Source organism: Megalobrama amblycephala, linkage group LG12, assembly GCF_018812025.1.
Source record: "Megalobrama amblycephala isolate DHTTF-2021 linkage group LG12, ASM1881202v1, whole genome shotgun sequence".
Lineage (NCBI taxonomy): Eukaryota > Metazoa > Chordata > Actinopteri > Cypriniformes > Xenocyprididae > Megalobrama > Megalobrama amblycephala.
In genome coordinates this window covers 2502985-2525869 of record NC_063055.1, presented here as the reverse complement: position 1 = coordinate 2525869, position 22885 = coordinate 2502985, and the positions used below count along the sequence as shown (strand labels likewise).

The window sequence follows — 22885 nt, the reverse complement described above, 5'->3', positions numbered from 1 at the left end:
TAATTTAAGCCTAACGTGGCTTTTATTTATCATGTTTGTTTCATGGCTAATCGTAGCCAGTAATTTAAGCCTAACGTGGCTTTTATTCATCATGTTCGTTTCATGGCTAATCGTAGCCAGTAATCATGCCTAACGTGGCTTACTTTCACCATGCCATTTTATAAGTTCATAACACAATGTCTATATCGTCTTCCTCATTCAACTCTTTCCACTTTCAATTACAGGTTCTTAGGTAAGCACGGATTTTTCCCTTCTTTTGAGGGGGTAGGCTCCGCCCCTGCCTTTATCTTCAGGCAGGACCTACCAGCTAACATCAAGACCTGGAGAAGGACGGGGGCCTACGCCAAAGAACTTTGAGACAGAGCTTGTCGAGGGTTTTATTTTAATTGTATTTTTTTTATTATTTCATTTAATCTGATCTTGTACCAAATAAATCATTCATATTTAATTCTCCCTCGAGTCTTTTTGGTAGAACTGTCACTGGATAGACAGTAAATCAGCAGCAAGTCAGACAGAAACTCAGAGAAACTGTTGTTCAGCTGAACTCAGTTCAGTGTTGATTCAGTTCTGTTATGAACATCATCAATTATTAAATTAGTTCATTTCATCTAATTGTCACTGTGCAGCTCAGTTCAGACTAGAGTTGACAAAAATAATGTTATATATATTAATAAAAACTGTTCCAATAGTAATTTTCTGCAGTATTGATACAGTGATATCAGCTGTGTGTTCTCTCTCTCTTTTCTCTCTCACTCACACCTTCTCCTCTCATTCACTCTGGTTCAATAGTGCTTGTATTGAGCATAATTTTACTAATTTTCGCAGGTTTCACACTCACACTAAAAGCACGCCACTGACTCTGTATAAGTGCTTTTTTGTGGTTTATTGCGCTTAAACATTCAAATGCACACAAAATTATGTCAAAATGCCCGTCTTGGCGCATATTCAGGTAAACACAGTCAGTTTTGGAACGTAAACAGTTGAGAAATAAAACACATGTTTTGTATCAGTATATTAGATCTTAAAGTGACAGCAGCCTAATAAACCTGCTGCTGTCTGTCATTAATGTTAATCAAAGAACAAAAGACAAAGAGAAACTCACTCTCTGATATTGACTGAATAACTTTTGTAACTTTTAATGCAAGCATTAATCTGTATTTAATATTTACAATGAAGAATATCTATTTTATATCTGATCACTATGTAATCATACTGGTTAGTTTCTGTAGTATTTCTTTCTTGAATACTGTTAGACCGCCTGAAAAACTTAAAGCTCTGTTTATTTCATTTGTCACTGGTCTCCATAGCAACAGAGAGGGAATTCTCCGGAAGAATGGCGGGAAAAATGTTGAAATGTGATCGTTTAGATATTTATTCTTAACCAAGGTTTGAAATTATTTATTTTTTATAAATATATAAATGTTTAAAAAAAAAACTGAGGTGAAAAGTTATTCACACAAATTAAACTGCAAAAAATGTTGTAGACATCAAGTCTGTGAAACTAATGCTAACATGATGACATTTAACCCTGTAAAGCCTTTATTCATTTATATAATTATTATATGAGCACAATATATATACTGAGAATATATAAAATTGTTATAAAACAGCTCAATTTTATTCAGAGACACAAACATCAAAAATATCACATTTGGTGCAGATGCTGATATTTATATGGACAAAAAATAAAATAAAATTCTGATGTTTGTAATGTAAATCAGTGAGATCTCTATATCAGTATAGCAGATGCTTAGATAAAATGCATATAATAAAAATATCTGCCAATAATGTAGATGATATTTAAATGCTTAGTTTATGATCAAAGCTCTGTAGACATTTCACTAATCTTCTTCTATTGAATCTGTACTTTGCTTTTCTATTTGCTGTTGGTATAAATCTCAATAAATCTCAATCTCAGGTAGATTATTTGTAGTCTCAGTCATCAGGCAGACACAGAGCAAGTGTGATAGAAAGCATTCTCACATTTATTCAGAAGAACGGTCATGTTTATAGGCATAGGTCAAACAACATCTTGTCTTGAGCGTCCAATCAAACTACTTAAGAATCAAACCTTACTATATATGGCATTTCAAGAAAAATAATATAAAAGTAAATATAATAAAAATAATATTTAACATGATTTCTTCTGGTATGAATTATAGTATCCCTACTTGAAATCAATCGGCACAGTCATTCTTTTATTCCCACTGCAGTAAGGATTTTACACTGAGAGATGTCAGAATGTTGTGTTTGCTGTTTGTGTGTTTTGTACTATATATTTACACATTTTATGTTGTGCCAAAAATAAACTAACTCTTCATCTTGAAATATGAATAACAATATAAAAGATTTTCTTATGTTTATTTTATAAAAATCAGTAAAGATTTCACAGCAAAGACAGTAACACATGAACCACAATCTGAAGGGGGACGTATTGTTAGTTGTGGATAACATTTTTTTTTAATATATTTAAAAAAAAATATTTAAGTTTGAACTGTTGCTGAACCTCAGGCAGTATTGAAGAGCGCAATTTTGTGCTCGCCAACAGAGAAGCTGATATAACTACTTTTATATCGCACCCAGTAACCAGAGCTCCCCATAACGCATTGCCAGGTGCCCCCATGCTTTCTCTCAAATTCCTGTAAGGAAAGACACAGTATTAGTGTTCCAGAAACATCAACAAAAACACTCAATCTCCACCATCAAGCTCCTGACAAAATAAATAAATAAATAAATAAATAAAAAACTGACAGTACTGAATCAACTTCATTAGACATTCAAGTCTCTCAGTAAAACTCTAAAACCAACCTTCCCGATGTATTTAGCCATGTCATTTTCGATTGTGTAGATAGTTACAGCCACGAGAGCGACCTGAAAAGCCTCTCGCTCCAACTCCTCAGTCATCTTTGACAGGTGGACCTTAACCTTTGGCTTACACAAGGCCGGTTCTGCACAGATTCTGTTTAAATGAGCAAGAGTGAAAGTAATTAAACAGGACAGAATCTGGAGATGAACAGTTTTAGTGATGGTCCAACAACTCTTCATCATGAAGACAATTTATGAGCAGGAATTGTTGGTCCATGACACTGTTATCAGATGCAACCAAACTTTAATACCACAAGTTGGAAGTGTGGAGTAGGATAACACAAGTTTGGTGTTGTAAGATTTTTTTTCATTTGTTTTGAAGAAGTGAGGGTTCCTCCGCTTCTTTAAAGTACTTGAATTTCAGACACATGGATTCAAAGCCTGGAAAATGTGTGAAAACAAACTGAAAGTGTTTGAATTAAACTAAATTGTGTTATGGTGCTTTTATAAAAATTGGCCTTCATGTGCTCCCAAAGGGAGAATGAAACAGCACTACTGAAATAATGAACATCCAACCTGACGAAAATATATTTATTCAATGTTATCCACATTATATTTAATCTGCATCAGCATTGTGAACTTCTGTAAAGATACGTTTGGTCATTAACGTTTGAACGCATCATGCAAATTGAGAGTCTCTCCGTGCAGCCTGATTTCATTGTTAATACTATAATACGTCACATTCAAAGACAAAACGTACGTTTTTGTACATTTGGATAGGTGCTAAAACGTACAATATGGACGTATTGGCAGCATTTAAACGTAGCATTATTAAAATATTTACGTATCTTTCATGTCATAAAGATATATGTATAATTTTACTTTGATCATTTTATAGATAAATGTAAGATCCCTAAACTCTTACCCCAAACTAAAACACCCATTTTATAGAGTATTAAAAGAATAAAATGTAATGTGTAGAAAATGACAATTCTAGTATCAATATAGCATTAAAACGATATTTTGAGCCGCTAGTCCTACACCTACCCCTAAACCTACCCCTAACCATTTATTAAAACTACCTAAAAGAATAACAGACAAACAAGCATAATCACTATTTATTTATTGCGAAAATGTCTAAATTGGTACCAAAAGTAGTTCAAATAGTCGGCCTGGGACTACTGAGAGGTCACGAAGTGAGACTGTGCCAGCCAGACGTGGTGGTGTGCCTCCCTCGGTTGCAGATTTAGTATTAGGGGTTTAATCTGGGCAATAAAAACCTCTACTTTTAGCTAAGGAGTCCTCCTTATTTCTATTACTGGTGGAGGCACTCACTGCTTCCACCCTTTTACCCTCAGACATCAGTTTGCCCTGCTGAGGAAGTGCATCTGAGGTCAAGAGTCCCTCTAAACTCTCTGCTCGACGACACGGTGCTACAATTCATGCAGGCGTCTTCAGTGAGTTCCTGCTTCAAATGTTCCAAGCCTAAGCAGGACGGACAGCAGTCATGTCCATCATCCTGGTGTAAAGTGTCCCTGCACACCGTCCCTGTCAGGCTAAGTTGTTCCACACTGACACAACAGTACTGAAGCCGAGCGAGAACACTCTGGTGCACCAATCCTACAACGACTAGAGCTAATGCCTCAGCTCACTGCTGATAGAAGAACCAGGAATCAGTACATCAAACTGAGCGAAAACACTCCTTATATGATGCGACTGAGAAATATAGATATAAAAAAACAAACAAAATATGTAAAGCTGTGTGTAATGCTCTGCAATCTCTTACCCAAGTAGAATGATCAGAATCAAACAACCAGCTGTGGAACGCATGCTGCCGATCTGTAATGAAAAACATTATATGGAGTGAAGACACTCAACACAGATCCAGGGATTATTTAGCATTGACTGTCCTGAATCTGTTTACTAAATTGTTGGCTCATAACCAGATGCAATCATACTTTAGTACCAACAAGAAAACCAAGAAAACTTTAAATCTCTTCTGAGCTCTGTTCTTCAGAAAAATCCTCCAGCTCCTGCAGATTCATCAGTTTTCCAGCATCTTTTGCATATTTGAACCCTTTCCAGCAGTGACTGAATGATTTTGAGATCCGTCTTTTCACACTGAGGACAATTGAGGGACTCAAACTCAACTATTAAAAAAGGTTCAAACATTCACTGATGCTCCAGAAGGAAACACGATGAGTTAAGAGCCGGGGTGAAAACTTTTGAATTTAAATATCAGGGCTGGAAGACTTTTCTGAAGAACAGAGCTCAGTGAACAACCATCACAAAAAACAAAAAAAACCAAAAACAAAACAAAACAAAACAAACAAACAGTCGTGGATCATCAGGTAACCACACACAGTGTTGAGAATCAATGGTTCACATACTTATGAATGGAGTTATTTTAATAAATTCAGCTATTTGTTTTGTCTTGTGATTTATATGTAAATATATTTTATGTAAAATATCTTACTCAGAACAGAACTAAATAAAAATAACATGCATTTTGTATGATCTCTCTTATTATGTTGAAATTCTTCATGGTCTTACCTTAGTGCTGATCTCTGAACAGAATGATTATGTGATGATTCACTCTCAGTGTCTGACCGGCTCTGATGCTCTAGATGTGTTTGACCAAAACTAATATAGATGTGACTGACTCCACCTGTTCTTTACATCACAACCTTCAGCATCAATAACTTCACTTGACAAATATCCTGCAACATCATCAACGTGTGTCATGTCATTTCTCAGTTTAACGACACAAAACATGGCAATATGACCATTCCTAAACACACAGAAATGCAAAAAGAATGTGGGACATTTATTAAGAACATGTTTTTTTAGTATTTATTGCACAAATAAATGATTCAAACTGATGCAATACAGTCACCTCAGCAGAAACATGAAGCAGAAACATCATTACAGACAAATGTGGAACAAACCAGTTATTGCAGGTTTAATTTGTTAAATTATTATTTGCTATGTTACTTTGCTAATGCATGTACAAAAAGATTATTTGTACCTGCAAAAATAAATAAATAAATAAATAATAATAATAATAATTTTTTCTTGCCCCCCCTAACTTTAGAGTCAGTGTAACCCATGTTTACAGTCATAGATCAAACAACATCTCCAGGATGTCTTGAGCGTCCAATCATACTACTTAAGAATCAACACTTACCATATATGGCATTTCAAGAAATATAATAACAAGTAAGAAATGTGTGTGTGTATCTTCAACTTCTGGTTGTGTGTCCAAGAACAATTTTTTCTTTTGTCTAGGTGTGTCCATGATGTTCAGATAAAGGTTGCCCAAGACAATATTGCACAAAGACAGTTAAAAAGTGAAGCTCAAGAAATAAGAAAATATTAACAGTATGATAAATGTTAAACACTGAAACATTGTCAACCAATGTAAGATTATTGTCATTAAGCAGACCGGATCATCAATGGTTGTTTCACAGAAAGCTAGAGCTGCTCTTCATCTCATCCACTGTTCATGAATTTAACATGATTTCTTCTGGTATGAATTATAGTATCCCTACTGGAAATCAATCGGCACAGGCATTCTTTTATTCCCACTGCAGTAAGGATTTTACACTGAGAGATGTCAGAATGTTGTGTTTGCTGTTTGTGTGTTGATTATTGTGTTTTTTGTACTACATATTTACAAATTATATGCTGAATCTTATGTCAAAAATAATCTGTCAGCTCCACTACAGTTTGGAGCGATTAAGTATATTTCTTTTTCATAACTCTCACGAAAAATTTGCACATTTTTCGTGTGATATCTCTGGCTCTCATAATTCTCTTATTTTGATAAAATAATATATTTTGAGGCAATACCATGCAACACTTTAGAAACCATTAACTAAACCTTAAACTCAATTCTGAATTTTACAGGCAACCAGTGTAAAGAAACCAGAACTGTCTTAATTCTTTCTCTCTTCTTTGTACGAGTCAAAAGTCTGGCTGCAGCATTAATTGAAGGCGAGATAATTGACTCTGTGCGATGCCTATAAAGAATTACAGTAGTCAATGCGTGATGATCCAAATGCATGAATAACAGTCTCCAGGTCCTTAAAGGAGAGAACAGGTTTCAGTTTAGAAATAATTCTAAGTTGATAAAAACCAGCCCTAACAACACTAGAAACCTGTTTATCTAAAACCAAATCCATAAAAACACCCAAATTATCGACATAGAGGCCAACCTACTTAAATTATCCTTAGAGACAGAAGAGGGTCCAAAGACAACAGACTCAGTCTTATTAATATTAAGATGAAGAAAATTGCTCACCAACAAAACCTTAATCTCGCCTAAGCAAGTACAAGTGCATCACAAGATTGGGAGCCTTTCGGATCTATTGGAATATATAACTGTCATCTGCGTACAGATGATACATAATATTATATTTGCGAAAAATTGAGCCTGAAGGGCACATGTGCAACGAAAATAAAATAGGCCCAAGTATAACCCTGTGGAACAGCACTATGTAAATTAGCTGATGAAGAACGCAAACTTCAAATTCAAACTGAAAATGATTGATTATTGATTATTTGTATTATTGATTTCAGATTTGCTGAATAAACTTCTTTCATTGCATTGCTTTTGTGTTGTTATTTTGGTGGTTGAAAGAACATCAGTGTGTGGACATCAAATGGACGTCAAGTTTTTGACATCAGATTGATTTGCGTTTTTGACCTGTTTTTTGATCAATGTTTGATGTCAGTTTGAAGTCTTTTCAACATTAAGGTGTCTGCTGGGTTTAAAATTAAAATACTTTCAATATTTCGAAATGGCATTTTTCTTTATCAGTTGCTCGCAAAATGATGGACAATGATTCACACACCTTCCGAGTCATTTCCTGTGATGATAAAATTAAGTAAATTATTAAATAAATGAGAAAATAAACAAGTAACAAGCAAACGTAAACTTGTTTGCTTAAAATTTCTGCAAATAATTTGCTGATGCAGGCACATTTTCTTCATGTCCAAGAACTATTTCTTCTTTTGTCTAGGTGTGTCCATGATGTTCAGATAACATAACAGAAAAAAGTTGCCCAAGACAGTATTGCACAAAAAGTGAAGCTCAAGAAATAAGAAAATATTAACAGTATGGTAAATGTTAAACACTGAAACATTGTCAAAAAATGTAAGATTATAGTCATTAAGCAGACCGGATCATCAATGGTTGTTTCACAGAAAGCTAGAGCTGCTCTTCATCTCATCCACTGTTCATGAATTTAACATGATTTATTCTGGTATGAATTATAGTATCCCTACTTGAAATCAATCGGCACAGTCATTCTTTTATTCCCACTGCAGTAAGGATTTTACACTGTGAGATGTCAGAATGTTGTGTTTGCTGTTTGTGATTATTGTTTACTGAACTAGACTTTTGAATGGACAGAAACTCAGAGAAACTGCATGTTGTTCAGCTGAACTCAGTTCAGTGTTGATTCAGTTCTGTTATGAACATCATCAATTATTAAATGAGTTCATTTCATCTAATTGTCACTGTGCAGCTCAGTTCAGATCTCAAACAGCAGCGTCAGTAAAGTCACATCAATGATATTGTTAAAATTTAAATGACAGAGACAATAAATGCCCATAAAGTGTTCAGTCCAACTAGAGTTGTCAAAATTAATATTGTGTCGATACATATTAATATAGAAATATCTGAAACTGTTCCAATAGTCATTTTCTGCATTAGGCCTATTAATACAGTGATATCAGCTGTGTGTTCTCTCTCTCTCTTCTCTGACAGTGAATCGACACACACTTTCTCCTCTCATTCGCTCCAGTTCAATAGTGCTTGTATTGGGCATCATTTCACTCATTTTCCCAGGTTTCACACTGACACTAAAAACACGCCACTGACTCTATATAAGTGTCGCTCTCATAAAGCCGGTTCTCAAACAGCTCACGAGAAACCTTTTATGTGGTTTATTAAACAGTCAAATACACACAAAATTATGTCAAAATGCCCGTCTTTGCATGTATTCAGATAATCACTGTCAGTTTTGGAACGTAAACAGAAATAAAAGCATGTTGTGTATCAGTGTATTAGATCTTAAAGTGACAGCAGCCTAATAAACCTGCTGCTGTCTGTCATTAATGATAATCAAAGAACAAAAGACAAAGAGAAAATCACTCTCTGATCTTGACTGAATAACTTTTGTAACTTTAAATGTAAGAATAATCTGTATTTAATTTTTACAATGAAGAATATCTATTTCATATCTGATCACTATGTAATCATACTGGTTGATTTCTGTAATATTTCTTTCTTGAATTCTGTTAGACCACCTGAAAAACTTAAAGCTCTGTTTATTTCATTTGTCGCTGGTCTCCATAGCAACAGAGAGGGAATTCTCTGGAAGAATGGCGGGAGAAATATTGAAATGTGATCGTTTAGATGTTTATTCTTAACCAAGGTTTAAAATGATTTATTTTCATAAATATATAAATGTAAAAAAACCTGAACTGTTATTCGCAGCAGACAAAGGAAAACATTTTTGTAGATGCCAAGAAACTAATGCTGACATGATGACATTTAACCCAATAAAGCCTGATATTTATAACCTTTATTGAACCTTTAGACAAAGTATAGAAATATAAAATAAAAAAGTTTGTATATGTTTTTTTGTGTGTGTGTGTGTGTGTGTGTGTGTGTGTGTGTCTGTGTGTGTATCATATTTTATTTCTATACATATTATTTTATGGCTCAGTTATTATATGAAGACTATATATGATATACTGAGAATATTGAGCTCATACTCGAAGAATAACTCAAACAGTTCAATTTTATTCAGAGGCACAAACAGCAAAAATATTAAATTTGTTGCAGATGCTGATATTTATATGGATAAAAAGTAAGATTAAATTCTGATGTTTGTAATGTAAATCAGTGAGATCTTTATAACAGTAGCCTATAGCAGATACATACATAAAAAATCATATTTGATACTCGCATTTGAACATGATTATTATAAAAAATTATAATTGGATGATTTGGTTTAGTAAGCGTTCATCTTGAAATATTACTAACAACATTAAATTTATTCTTACATTTACTTCATAAAAATCATCAAAATTTCACAGCAGAAACTCACATCTCTGATCTTGAGTTTATTACAACCTCCAGCACTTTATCATAAGATGTATTTGAACTGTTACTGTTCCTCATCTAGTGCTTGAAGAGCAGAGTGTATTTGCTGCCATCATAGAAACAGATATAACTACTGCTCGTAATGTGGTTACCAAAGATCCCCACAACGGCGTTCCAGGTGCCTCCATGCTTTCTGTCAAATTCCTGTAAGGAAAGACAGTATTAATGTTCCACAAACTCACATCAACGAAAACACTCAATCTCCTTCATCAAGCTCCTGATAAAATCCAGAGCACATTTTATATATTGAATAAACTGCAGCTTCCATTGCAGACATCCATTCACTCAGTAATTCAAGGAACTCTAATATCAACCTTCGCAATGTAGTTAGCAATCTCGCTGTTCCCTTTGTATATAAGCTGAGCCACAAGCAGCTGGTGTTGAGCGTCCTTCTGCATATCAGCACTCATCTTTGCAAATTTGACCTCAATCGCTGCCTTCGACATGGATGCTCTGTAGCCGCAAGCAAAAAAATTGTTATAATGAGCAAATATGTAATTAAACAGGAGGACAGAACAGTTGAACAGTATTAGTGATGGTCCAACAGCTCCTCATCATGAAATCCAGCTGCTGTCATTTATGAGCAGGAATTGTTTGCCCATGACACTATTATCAGATGCAACCAAACTTTAAGTTGGAAGCATGGAGTAGTATTAACCAAGCGGCAACCTCCCCCAGTTTCCCTTGAAGCCAATACGGAAGTCACTTAAACTGCAATTCATCGACTGGCCATTAGGGACAGGCTCCAAAAGAGAGCAGAATCCCATGTTAAAATGGTCAACTTTACAGCAGAAAAAAACATGTTTACAGCCTGGTTCAAATTGTGGTTTTGGTCTATATAGCTAATTTTGCCCTTCATGACAATTCTGAGGGGGAGAATTTATTATTTATTATTTTTATTTTATTTTTATAACTCATCTGTTTAAATTATATTAAGCCTTAAAGTTCTGCATAATTAAGGGTGTGGCCACTTGAGTGACAGGTGCCGCTGCTGTCTGTCACCTCAGCTAATTCCAGTCACTGAACTTGGCATTTCTGCCGTGTTTGTGCTTTTTTCTGGATTTTTTCATACTATTATCAAATGATATGGCTTGTTGTGTGGTTAATGGTCAAGACAGACATGTGCACACATGCGGAAGATAAACAGAACACATGTTGTTGGATCGTCTTGGCATTGGCTAAAAACTTTGTCCGCCAGATTTACTACAATGACAATGAATATGCTTCTCAAGACACCACAAAATCCAACGGCACTGCTTGGATATTATTACTAAATCTGCTGCACTATTTTGAAAATTATACTTTAGACATGGGCTCATTTGTTTGCGAAAGTCTAAAGTATACGATCATATACATTTTTACAACATAAAGAATGATGATGGAGAGCAGATCGTTCAGAAGAAATATGACACAAACAATATATCAATATTTCATGGATATAATGCTTTTGTGGACAAAAAGTGCTGTTGTGTTGGATGTTTTTCAGTGTGCGACGGATTGGATTCATCTCGTGATCGCTATTTCATTACAAAGGTAAAGTCTTGATTTTGCATGTTGTCATTTGCACACCGACACAAATTACAATATTATTGTTGCTGGAGCATCTATATTGTAAAACAGACACCATAGATTGACAGTAAACCTTTAGAACTTTAAAATGATATAATTTGTTATCTTTATTAATATTTTAGATAGTATCTAAGATAGATAGATAGGTCCTTAGCCTGAGCTAACTTGGTCACGTCGAGCTAGGTGGGCGTGGTTTCAGCAACCAGCACCTCAGCTCCACCCACATCCCGCCTCTTTGCCCATTTTCAGTTATCCGGGAGTGACGCATGGCGACGGCCCACTTTAGGCTTCAAAGATGCTCTTCAGAAACCTACGGGTGACATCACGGACACTACGTCCATTTTTACAGTCTATGGTATTAAAAAAAGTTTGGTGTTGGTGAAATTTTTTCATTTCTTTGGAAGAAGTGAGGGTTCCAACGCTTCTGTAAAGTGCTTGAATTAATCTAAATTGTGTTAGAGTAGAATGGTGCTATTACAAAAAGTGGCCTTCATGTGCTCCCAAAGCCAGAATGAAACAGCACTACTGACTGGTAAGAAGGCGGGAAAAAAGCGGCATGATCGGATGGATCGTGATCAGAGTCAGCCCTGCCTGATGATCCTGTGAGAAGCATGGAGCCATTTAACTAGCTCAGGGAAGTGCAAATTCAATGGCTCAGTATAGAGGGTATTCACTGATGTCACTTTCCCGCCGGAAGACGCTCCCTCAGTCGGACTGAGTGGCAAAAGAGCCTGATGAATGTCTGGATTTAATAGGGGAAATTGCAAAAACGTGAGTAAAACAAACGATTATCAGTTTAAACTAAAGGGTAGAATCTGGGTAAACTCTGCAGGCGTCTTCAGTGAGTTCCTGCTTCAAATGTTCCAAGCCTAAGCAGGACGGACAGCAGTCATGTCCATCATCTTCATGTAAAGTGTCCCTGCACACCGTCCCTGTCAGGCTAAGTTGTTCCACACTGACACAACAGTACTGAAGCTGAGTGAGAACACTCTGGTGCACCAATCCTACAACGACTAGAGCTAATGCCTCAGCTCAATGCTGATAGAAGAACCAGGAATCAGTACATCAAACTGAGCGAAAACACTCGTTATGTGATGCGACTGAGAAACATATATAACATACAAAACAAACAATAAACAAAAAAATATGTACAAAGCTGTGTGTAATGCTATGCAATCTCTTACCCAAGTAGAATGATCAGAATCAAACAACCAGCTGTGGAACGCATGTTGCCGATCTGTAATGAAAAACATTATATGGTTGTTCCTGGAGCGAAGACACTCAACACAGATCCAGGGATTATTTAGCATTGACTGTCCTGATTCTGTTTACTAAATTGTTGGCTCATAACCAGATGCAATCATACTTTATTACCAACAAGAAAACCAAGAAAGCTTTGAGTCTCTTCTGCTCACCAAGGCTGCATTTATTTGATCAGAAATCCAGGAAAAACAGTAATGTTGTGAAATATTATTACAATTTAAAATAACTGTTTTCTATGTGAATATATAGTAAACTATAATTTATTCCTGTGATCAAAGCTGAATTTTCAGCATCATTACTCCAGTCTTCAGTGTCACATGATCCTTCAGAAATCATTCTAATATGACGATTTGCTGCTCAAGAAACATTTATGAATATAATCAATGTTGAAAACAGTTGTGTACAATTTTTTTCCCCATGATTCTTTGATGAATAGAAAGTTCAAAAGAGCAGCATTTATCTGAAATAGAAAGATTTTGTAACATTATAAACAACCATTCAGAGGTCTTTTTTGTAAAGAAATTCATACTTTTACTCAGCAAAGAGGCATTAAATTAATCAAAAGTGACAGTAAATACACTTTTAATGTTACAAAAGATATTTTAAATAAATGCTGTTCTAATAATAAAATGTTTCTTGAGCAGCATATCATCATATTAGAATGATTTCTGAAGGATCATGTGACACTGAAGACTGGAGTAATGATGCTGAAAATTCAGCTTTGATCACTGGATATAAATTATGTTTTAAAATAAATTCAAATAGAAAACAGTTATTTTAAATTGTAATAATATTTCACAATTTTACTGTATTTTTTGTATTTTTAATCAAATGAATGCAGCCTTGGTGAGCAGACGAAACTTCTTTTAAAAACATTAAAAATCCTACCAATCCCTACCAATTCAATATGTGATTGAACCACTTGCAGAATAATGTGAATAATTTTAAAATATGTGCATGTTATTTTTTATTTAGTACTGTCCTGAGTAAGATATTTTACATAAAAGATGTTTACATATAATTCACAAGACAAAAAAAATTGCTGAATTTATTAAAATAACCCCAAGTTTGTGAACTATTGATTCTCAACACTGTGTGTGGTTACCTGATGATCCACGACTGTTTTTGTGTTTTGTGATGGTTGTTCATGAGTCTCTTGTTTGTCCTGAGCAGTTAAACTGAGCTCTGTTCTTCAGAAAAATCCTCCAGCTCATGCAGATTCTTCAGTTTTCCAGCATCTTCTGCATATTTGAACCCTTTCCAGCAGTGACTGTATGATTTTGAGATCCGTCTTTTCACACTGAGGACAACTGAGGGACTCAAACTCAACTATTAAAAAAGATTCAAACATTCACTGATGCTCCAGAAGAAAACACGATGAGTTAAGAGCCGGGGGTGAAAACAGGATGAAGATTTCCAAATTTTCCTTATTTTGTTTAAATATCTTCTCCTTCTTCTTTTTTTCTTCATTTAGTACTGCCCTTCGGAATCAGCAGAAGAAATTTACCTTAATCTTCAAATTCAAATGTTTTCACCCCGGCTCTTAACTCATCGTGTTTCCTTCTGGAGCATCAGTGAATGTTTGAATCTTTTTTAATAGTTGAGTTTGAGTCCCTCAGTTGTCCTCAGTGTGAAAAGACGGATCTCAAAATCATACAGTCACTGCTGGAAAGGGTTCAAATATGCAGAAGATGCTGGAAAACTGAAGAATCTGCAGGAGCTGGAGGATTTTTCTGAAGAACAGAGCTCAGTTTAACTGCTCAGGACAAACAAGAGACTCATGAACAACCATCACAAAACATAAAAACAGTCGTGGATCATCAGGTAACCACACACAGTATTGAGAATCAAGGGTTCACATACTTTTGAACGGGGTCATTTTAAGAAATTCAGCTATTTTATTTATTTATTTATTTTGTCTTGTGAATTATATGTAAACATGTAAACATCTTTTATGTAAAATATCTTACTCAGGACAGTACTAAATAAAAATAACATGCATTTTGTATGATCTCTCTTATTATGTTAATATTCTTCATGGTCTTACCTTAGTGCTGATCTCTGAACAGAATGATTATGTGATGATTCACTCTCAGTGTCTGACCGACTCTGATGCTCCAGAAGTGTTTGACCAAAACTAATATAGATGTGACTGACTCCACCTGTTCTTTACATCACAACCTTCAGCATCAATAACTTCACTTGACAAATATCCTGCAACATCATCAACGTGTGACGTATAATTTCTCAGTTTAACAACACAAAACATGGCAATATGACCATTCCTAAACACACAGAAATGCAAAAAGAATGTGGGACATTTATTAAGAACATGTTTTTTTAATATTTATTGCACAAATAAATGATACAAACTGATGCGGTACAGTCACCTCAGCAGAAACATGAAGCAGAAACATCATTACAGACAAATGTGGAGCCATTTATTGCAGGTTTACATTTGTTAAATTATTATTTGCTATGTTACTTTGCTAATGCATGTACCTGCAAAAAAAAAATAAAAAAAAATAATAATAATAATTTTTTCTTGCCCCCCCAAACTCGAGAGTCAGTGTAACCCATGTTTATAGTCATAGATCAAACAACATCTCCAGGATGTCTTGAGCGTCCAATCATATTACTTAAGAATCAACACTTACCATGGCATTTCAAGAAATAAAATAAGAATAAGAAACATGTGTGTGTATCAGATAACATAACAGAAAAAGGTTGCCCAAGACAATATTGCACAAAGACCAAGGGCAATATTGCCCAAGAAATAAGAAAATATTAACAGTATGGTAAATGTTAAACACAGAAACATTGTCAACCAATGTAAGATTATTGTCATTAAACAGACCGGATCATCAATGGTTGTTTCACAGAAAGCTAGAGCTGCTCTTCATCTCATCCACTGTTTATGAATTTAACATGATTTCTTCTGGTATGAATTATAGTATCCCTACTTGAAATCAATCGGCACAGTCATTCTTTTAGTCAGCTCCACTACAGTTTGGAGCGATTAAGTATATTTCTTCTTCATAATTTTCAAGCAAAATTTGCAAATTTTTTGTGATATCTCTGGCTCGCCTTCGCCTTCCAACTTCAAACGAGACTTAAAAGCTTCCACAGATGGAGAAGATTTAATGTGCATTTGTTCCATCAGCGTGGAGCTGCCACAGAGAAGGTCCGATCACCCTTTTATTTTAATCTAGTTTTAGGAACATGAAGAATCATCTGACTAGAAGATCTCATAATTCTCTTATTTTGATAAAATAATATATTTTGGGGCAATACCATGCAACGCTTTAGAAACCATTAACTAAACCTTAAACTCAATTCTGAATTTTACAGGCAACCAGTGTAAAGAAACCAGAACTGTCTTAATTCTTTTTCTCTTCTTTGTACGAGTCAAAAGTCTGGCTGCAGCATTAATTGAAGGCGAGATAATTGACCCTGTGCGATGCCTATAAAGAATTACAGTAGTCAATGCGTGATGATCCAAATGCATGAATAACAGTCTCCAGGTCCTTAAAGGAGAGAACAGGTTTCAGTTTAGAAATAAATCTAAGTTGATAAAAACCAGCGCTAACAACACTAGAAACCTGTTTATCTAAAACCAAATCCATAAAAACACCCAAATTATCGACATAGAGGCCAACCTACTTATAATATCCTTAGAGACAGAAGAGGGTCCAAAGACAACACACTCAGTCTTATTAATATTATGATGAAGAAAATTGCTTGCCAACAAAACCTTAATCTCGCCTAAGCAAGTACAAGTGCATCAGAAGATTGGGAGCCTTTCGGATCTATTAGAATAAATAACTGTCATCTGCGTACAGATGATACATAATATTATATTTGCGAAAAATTGAGCCTGAAGGGCACATGTGCAACGAAAATAAAATAGGCCCAAGTATAACCCTGTGGAACAGCATATGTAAATTAGCTGATGAAAAACGCAAACTTCAAATTCAAACTGAAAATGATTGATTATTGATTATTTGTATTATTGATTTCAGATTTGCTGAATAAACTTCTTTCATTCCATTGCTTTTGTGTTGTTATTTTAGTGGTTGAAAGAACATCAGAGTGTGGACATCAAATGGACATCAAGTTTTTGACATCAGATTGATTTGCATTTTTAACCCGCTTTTTGATCAATGTTTGATGTCAGTTTGAAGTCTTTTCAACATTAAGGTGTCTGCTGGGTTCATGGTTTAAAATGCAAATAGTTTCAATATTGCGACATGGCATTTTTCTTTATCAGTTGCTCGCAAAATGATGGACAATGATTCACGCATCTTCAGTGTCATTTCCTGTGATGATAAAATTAATCTTGTTTGCTTAAAATTTCTGCAAATAATTTGCTGATGCAGGTACATTTTCTTCATGTCCAAGAACTATTTCTTCTTTTGTCTAGGTGTGTCCATGATGTCCAGATAACATAACAGAAAAAAGTTGCCCAAGACAATATTGCACAAAGACAGTTAAAAAATGAAGCTCAAGAAATAAGAAAATATTAACAGTATGGTAAATGTTAAACACTGAAACATTGTCAAAAAATGTAAGATTATTGTCATTAAGCAGACCGGATCATCAATGGTTGTTTCACAGAAAGCTAGAGCTGCTCTTCATCTCATCCACTGTTCATGAATTTAACATGATTTCTTCTGGTATGAATTATAGTATCCCTACTGGAAATCAATCGGTACAGTCATTCTTTTATTCCCACTGCAGTAAGGATTTTACACTGAGAGATGTCAGAATGTTGTGTTTGCTGTTTGTGTGTTGATTATTGTGTTTTGTACTACATATTTACAAATTTTATGCTGAATTTTATGTCAAAAATAAACTAAGTGTTCATCTTGAAATATGACTGGTCCATGTACTTTTGCGTCCATTCCTTTTTCGTTTTTTAACCACGTCAAGAAAAACAAAAAACGAACGATTGTTGTATTTTTAAATGCTATGGTGAATACCAAAATTTAAATTAAAATCGAATATACAAATTTCATGTGCATATTGACTTCTTTTCAGATTTTTGTTTATTACGTTTTATAAACCGAAATGAAAAAAGGACAGATTAAAGTCGTAGAAATGTCAATTAAGTAAGTTTTCTTTTGTAAAATTGTTGTTTCACCGACACCTGCATCTCATCAGCACGTCATCACCACCAGTATAAAGAGCACTCACACACACCACCACTTTGTCCGGTCTCGTTTGCATCTAAACTTACCTGTATGCTTACCTCAAGGACTCCTAGCGATCTACTTACCTGTCTCGTGTCTCCTGTTCTCCTCTTGTGATCTTCATTGTGTGTGAGTGTTCTCCGTCTCCAACGTCCAACTTCTCCAACGCCATTCAAGATCTTCACTTCTACAACCATGAAAAGGACAGTATCACTTATCTGCACTTCAATTATCACCATTTCATCAACTCATACTCACCTGCAGTGCTGTTTAACGCTGCTGGTATCAATAAACATCTCTTTCTGTGAATTCCTGTCTCTGACCCTTCGGTGTTGTAACAGAAGACCGGACTATAACAGCCAGATACCAACATGAGTCACCCGGATCCGTTCCAGGAGCTCGTGGATGCCCTGCGCCGAGCCCTCACCCCCAGCACTTCTCCACCGGCACCAGCGATCACATCCGCAAACACCGTCACCACTCCTTCACCTCCCATTCACGCCAGTCCCATGGCCAAACCAGCGCCCTACTCCGGATCGGCGGAGGACTGCAGCGGTTTCCTCCTGCAATGCGCGCTGGTCCTGGAGATGCAACCGCACCTCTACCCTAACGATACATCCAAGGTAGCGTTCATAATTTCTCAACTTCAAGGCAAAGCACTGCAGTGGGCAGATTCCATCTGGTCTCAGAACAGTCCTGTTACGCAGTCATATTCCTCCTTCGTGGCCCATTTCTGGGAAGTTTTCGGCAAACCTGCTTCAGATTCATCCATCGGTGAGAAACCATATAATTTGAAACAAGGTTCTATGTCTGTCAATGAATATGCTTTGCAATTCAGAACGCTAGCTGCCTCTAGTGGTTGGAATGAACAAGCTCTCATCACCACCTACCGGCAAGGATTGGATCCCCGGGTGCGGTTGCATCTCGTTGCATACAAGGATTCCATCGGCCTTGAGCGCTTCATCCAGCTTTCCATCCGCTTCGCCTCTCGTATGCAGTCGTGTATCGAAGAACACCAGGGCCAGCCACTGTTTAACACCTTCCTCCGTCGGTCAGAACCCGTCAGTCCTCCAGAACCAGCCAGTGAGCCCATGCAACTTGAAAATTCAAGACTTACTTCTGCTGAGTGTCAAAGGCGGCTGACCCTGAATCTATGCCTCTATTGTGGTTCTCCTGGGCATGTCATCTCTGCATGCCCAATTCGTCCTCCATGTCCCATGGTGAGTGCCATCATTCCCTCCATAAATAAGATGAAACCACTCACCACTATTGTAAACCTTACTGCTGCTGATGTGGTGGCACTCCTCGATTCAGGGTTAGCAGGCAACTTCATCTCCGGTGCCCTCTGTCGACAACTCAAGCTCAAGACCTCGCCCTCTCCGACCACCTACCAGATCCACTCAATAACGGGCAGACCCCTCATTCGAAGACACGTACGTCGCTGTGTTGGCCCCATCCAACTTCGGATCGGAGTATTACATCTAGAGGAAATTCATCTGCTGGTTCTGGAGGAATCCACCTCTGACGTGGTTCTAGGGCGCCCCTGGTTGGAGCAGCATAACCCTACCATCTCTTGGAGTACCGGTGAGATCCTGAAGTGGGGTGAAACTTGCTTCTCCAACTGCTTCTCCGAGCTTCCAGTCCCTTTGTCTCCTCGTTCTAAAGATCTCTCCATCTGCACCACCTCCATCGAGAACCCAGTTGAAAAGCGTTCCGTATACACCCAAACTTGTTACGCCCCCTTCAGTGACGTCTTCTGCCCGCAAAGAGCCTCCAAGCTGCCTCCACACCGGCCATGGGACTGTGCCATCGATCTGCTTCCAGGTGAGTCAGTGCCCAGGGGAAGAATTTACCCCCTGTCAATCCCGGAGGAGAAGGCCATGGAGGAATACATCAAAGAGGCCTTTGCTCAAGGTTACATCCGCCCGTCTACTTCCCCTGCTGCTTCGAGCTTCTTCTTTGTGGCAAAAAAGGACGGAGGCTTGCGGCCCTGTATTGACTACCGTGCACACAACAAGATCACAGTTAAGTTCCGTTATCCCCTTCCTCTCATCCCAGCTGCCCTAGAACATCTCCGTGGTGCCACTGTGCTCACCAAGCTGGACCTCCGCAGCGCGTACCACCTCATCTGGATACGTGAGGGGGACGAGTGGAAGACCGCCTTCGTCACGCCCACCGGCCACCAGTGTTGGGGAAAGTTACTTTTAAAAGTAATGCATTACAATATTGCTTTACTCCCTAAAAAAGTAACTAATTGCGTTACTTCGTTACTTTTTATGAAAAGTAATGCGTTACTTTACTTTTGCGTTACTTTTTCTCACCGGGGCTGGGCTTGCTTGTTTGTTTGTTTTTTAATAACAACAAAAAAGTTCTATTTTTGTCAAAAAAAGGCCCTTTCACACCAAAAGTGAAATCAATAAGCCTCAGGCTGAAGGAAAAGCATATTTACACCTGTACAGTAGAGGGCGCAGCTCAAACAAACCTTTCAGATGTGCTGCCGTTCTGGATTTAAGAAGAATAGGATACAGGAGAAGGAAGTTCTAGTTCTTATTTCTAAATCTAATCTAAAGTATTTCTGCTTATTAGTATGGCTGAATTAGATATATTGAAGGTCAGCAGCAGAGACATTGGTTAATAATTGAGATTAAATACATAAAGTATATTTGTGTAATTTAATATAGTGAATTATTACAGGTTTGCAAAAATTCTGAGATTGCATTTCACTGTTTTTATTCATTTTGAGGAATACTGAATGATTTTGTGCAAGTGAGATGAGTAAATGCATGTTCACATTTAGTCTAGAACTACAATAACCATCATGCTTACACAGCGCACAAAATTTCTCTGCACTTTATTTCTCACAACATGGGTACAACATGTCAGTCAATAAATGTGAAAAAGTAACTTGCGTTACTCATTTGAAAAAGTAACTTAGATATTTTGTTGTAAATTGAAAAAGTAATGCGTTACTTTACTAGTTACTTGAAAAAGTAATCTGATTACGTAACTCAAGTTACTTGTAATGCGTTACCCCCAACACTGCCGGCCACTATGAATATCTTGTGATGCCGTATGGCCTGGTCAACGCCCCCTCCGTATTCCAGGACTTCATACATGAGGTGCTCCGGGAGTTTCTCCATAAGTTTGTACTGGTCTACATCGACGACATCCTAATCTACTCCCGGAGCCTGGCCGAACATCACCACCACGTTGCGGAGGTCCTCAAACGCCTGAGACAGTTCCATCTCTTCCTGAAGGCTGAAAAGTGTTCCTTGGATAAAAGGCTTCCTCGGATACATCATTGATCACAGTGGCATACGGATGGACGAGGGGAAGGTGGAAGCCATCAAGACCTTGCCCACTCCATCCACCATCAAAGAACTCCAATGCTTCCTTGGTTTTGCTCATTTCTATCGTCGGTTTATCAAGATTTACAGCTCCATCGCTCATCCACTCACCAACCTGCTCCGGAATCAGCCCAAGTCTCTGTCCTGGACACCAGCTGCCACCAACGCCTTTGAAACCCTTAAAGAAGCCTTCACCACCTCTCCCCTCCTCGTCCACCCCAATCCAGACCTGCCCTTCATAGTGGAAGTGGACGCCTCCACCACAGGAGTGGGAGCAGTCCTGTCTCAGCAGCAGGGGACCCCCAGTAGACTCCATCCATGCGCCTTCTTCTCCCGCAAGCTCAACCCGGCGGAGACCAACTACGACATTGGCAACTGCAAACTCCTGGCTGTGAAGTTGGCACTAGAAGAATGGAGGCATTGTTTGGAGGGAGCTAAACACCCCTTCCTTATTCTTACTGACCACAAGAACTTGGAGTACCTGCGAGCGGCTAAGAGACTGAATCCCCGACAAGCACGCTGGGCCTTATTCTTCTCCCGTTTTGACTTCTCCATTTCCTATCGTCCTGGCTCCAAAAACGTCAAGGCGGATGCCTTATCTCGTCTCCATGCTCCTGAGGAAAAGTCAGAAGAACCAGAGACCATTCTCCCCAAATCTATCATCGTGAGTCCTATAACCTGGTCAGAAGAGACATTACCCTCCTCCAATGCCTCCACAAACGCTCCGCCGGGTTGTCCACCGGGCTTGCTTTACATCACCAGGGCACGACGCACTCCACTTATTCACACTGCCCACACGTCACTTGGCACTGGCCACCCGGGGGTCAATGAAACCCTCTCGCTGCTGAAGGAGCGCTTCTGGTGGCCGAACATGGCAGCAGACGTCAGAAGGTATGTGCAGGCCTGTAGGGAGTGTGCCATCTCCAAGAGCCCTCGCCATCTTCCAACCGGCAAGCTCCATCCTCTGCCCATTCCTAACCGACCCTGGTCACAACTAGGAGTGGATTTTATCCTGGACCTGCCAGCATCCAATGACTGTACCTGCATCCTCGTGATCATCGATCGATTCTCCAAATTATGTCGTCTGATCCCACTGAAAGGCCTACCCACTGCCATGGAGACTGCTGAACTAATGTTTAATCATGTATTCAGATACTACGGAATTCCCAAAGATATCGTTTCAGACAGAGGACCCCAGTTCTCTCTGTGAATTCCTGTCTCCGACCCTTCAGTGTTGTAACAATAAGCAGCCCACTATGAACACAATTAATAACACGTTAAGCATTTTCCTTGAAAATAAAACACAGTTATGAAGAAAACGCTTAATGCATTAAGACACTGATATTAAATGACCAATAAAAATATGCAGACAAGCAGGTCAGGCTGATTATGAAGGCAACACGCTTTCAATGTTCAGCGTTTTCCACTGTATTTCCACTGTTTTCCACAATATTTTCCTTCCACTTTGTTTACGCTGTTGATGACAAGAAAATGTGCGAGAAAATAGTTTCTCCCTGGTTGTTGTTTTAGTA

At 37.6% G+C, this 22885-nt stretch overlaps 2 protein-coding genes across 2 annotated transcripts; both read right to left on the bottom strand.

Annotated features, from left to right (window-relative positions):
* Positions 1-2124: 2124 nt before the first annotated feature.
* Positions 2125-5471, bottom strand: LOC125280628 (dynein 8 kDa light chain, flagellar outer arm-like). The gene is made up of 4 exons (XM_048211291.1): positions 5359-5471; positions 4592-4644; positions 2809-2959; positions 2125-2639 (listed from the first exon to the last, which is right to left on the bottom strand). Exons 2-4 carry the CDS (start codon positions 4633-4635, stop codon positions 2508-2510), a joined length of 327 nt encoding a protein of 108 aa, XP_048067248.1. The 5' UTR covers positions 4636-4644; positions 5359-5471; the 3' UTR covers positions 2125-2507.
* Positions 5472-9533: 4062 nt separating this feature from the next.
* Positions 9534-14965, bottom strand: LOC125280694 (dynein light chain 2, cytoplasmic-like). The gene is made up of 4 exons (XM_048211411.1): positions 14862-14965; positions 12736-12788; positions 10297-10435; positions 9534-10126 (listed from the first exon to the last, which is right to left on the bottom strand). Exons 2-4 carry the CDS (start codon positions 12777-12779, stop codon positions 10001-10003), a joined length of 309 nt encoding a protein of 102 aa, XP_048067368.1. The 5' UTR covers positions 12780-12788; positions 14862-14965; the 3' UTR covers positions 9534-10000.
* Between the last annotated feature and the right edge of the window lie 7920 nt (positions 14966-22885).

Excerpts from the sequence above, each read along its gene's own strand:
- LOC125280628 (XM_048211291.1), bottom strand. The coding sequence starts at position 4,635 with ATGCGTTCCACAGCTGGTTGTTTGATTCTGATCATTCTACTTGG. Across the intron at positions 2,960-4,591 it reads ATTCTGATCATTCTACTTGG|AATCTGTGCAGAACCGGCCT; the intron begins GTAAGAGATTGC and ends TCATTTAAACAG. Across the intron at positions 2,640-2,808 it reads TGGCTAAATACATCGGGAAG|GAATTTGAGAGAAAGCATGG; the intron begins GTTGGTTTTAGA and ends CTTTCCTTACAG.
- LOC125280694 (XM_048211411.1), bottom strand. The coding sequence starts at position 12,779 with ATGCGTTCCACAGCTGGTTGTTTGATTCTGATCATTCTACTTGG. Across the intron at positions 10,436-12,735 it reads ATTCTGATCATTCTACTTGG|AGCATCCATGTCGAAGGCAG; the intron begins GTAAGAGATTGC and ends TTGCGGCTACAG. Across the intron at positions 10,127-10,296 it reads TTGCTAACTACATTGCGAAG|GAATTTGACAGAAAGCATGG; the intron begins GTTGATATTAGA and ends CTTTCCTTACAG.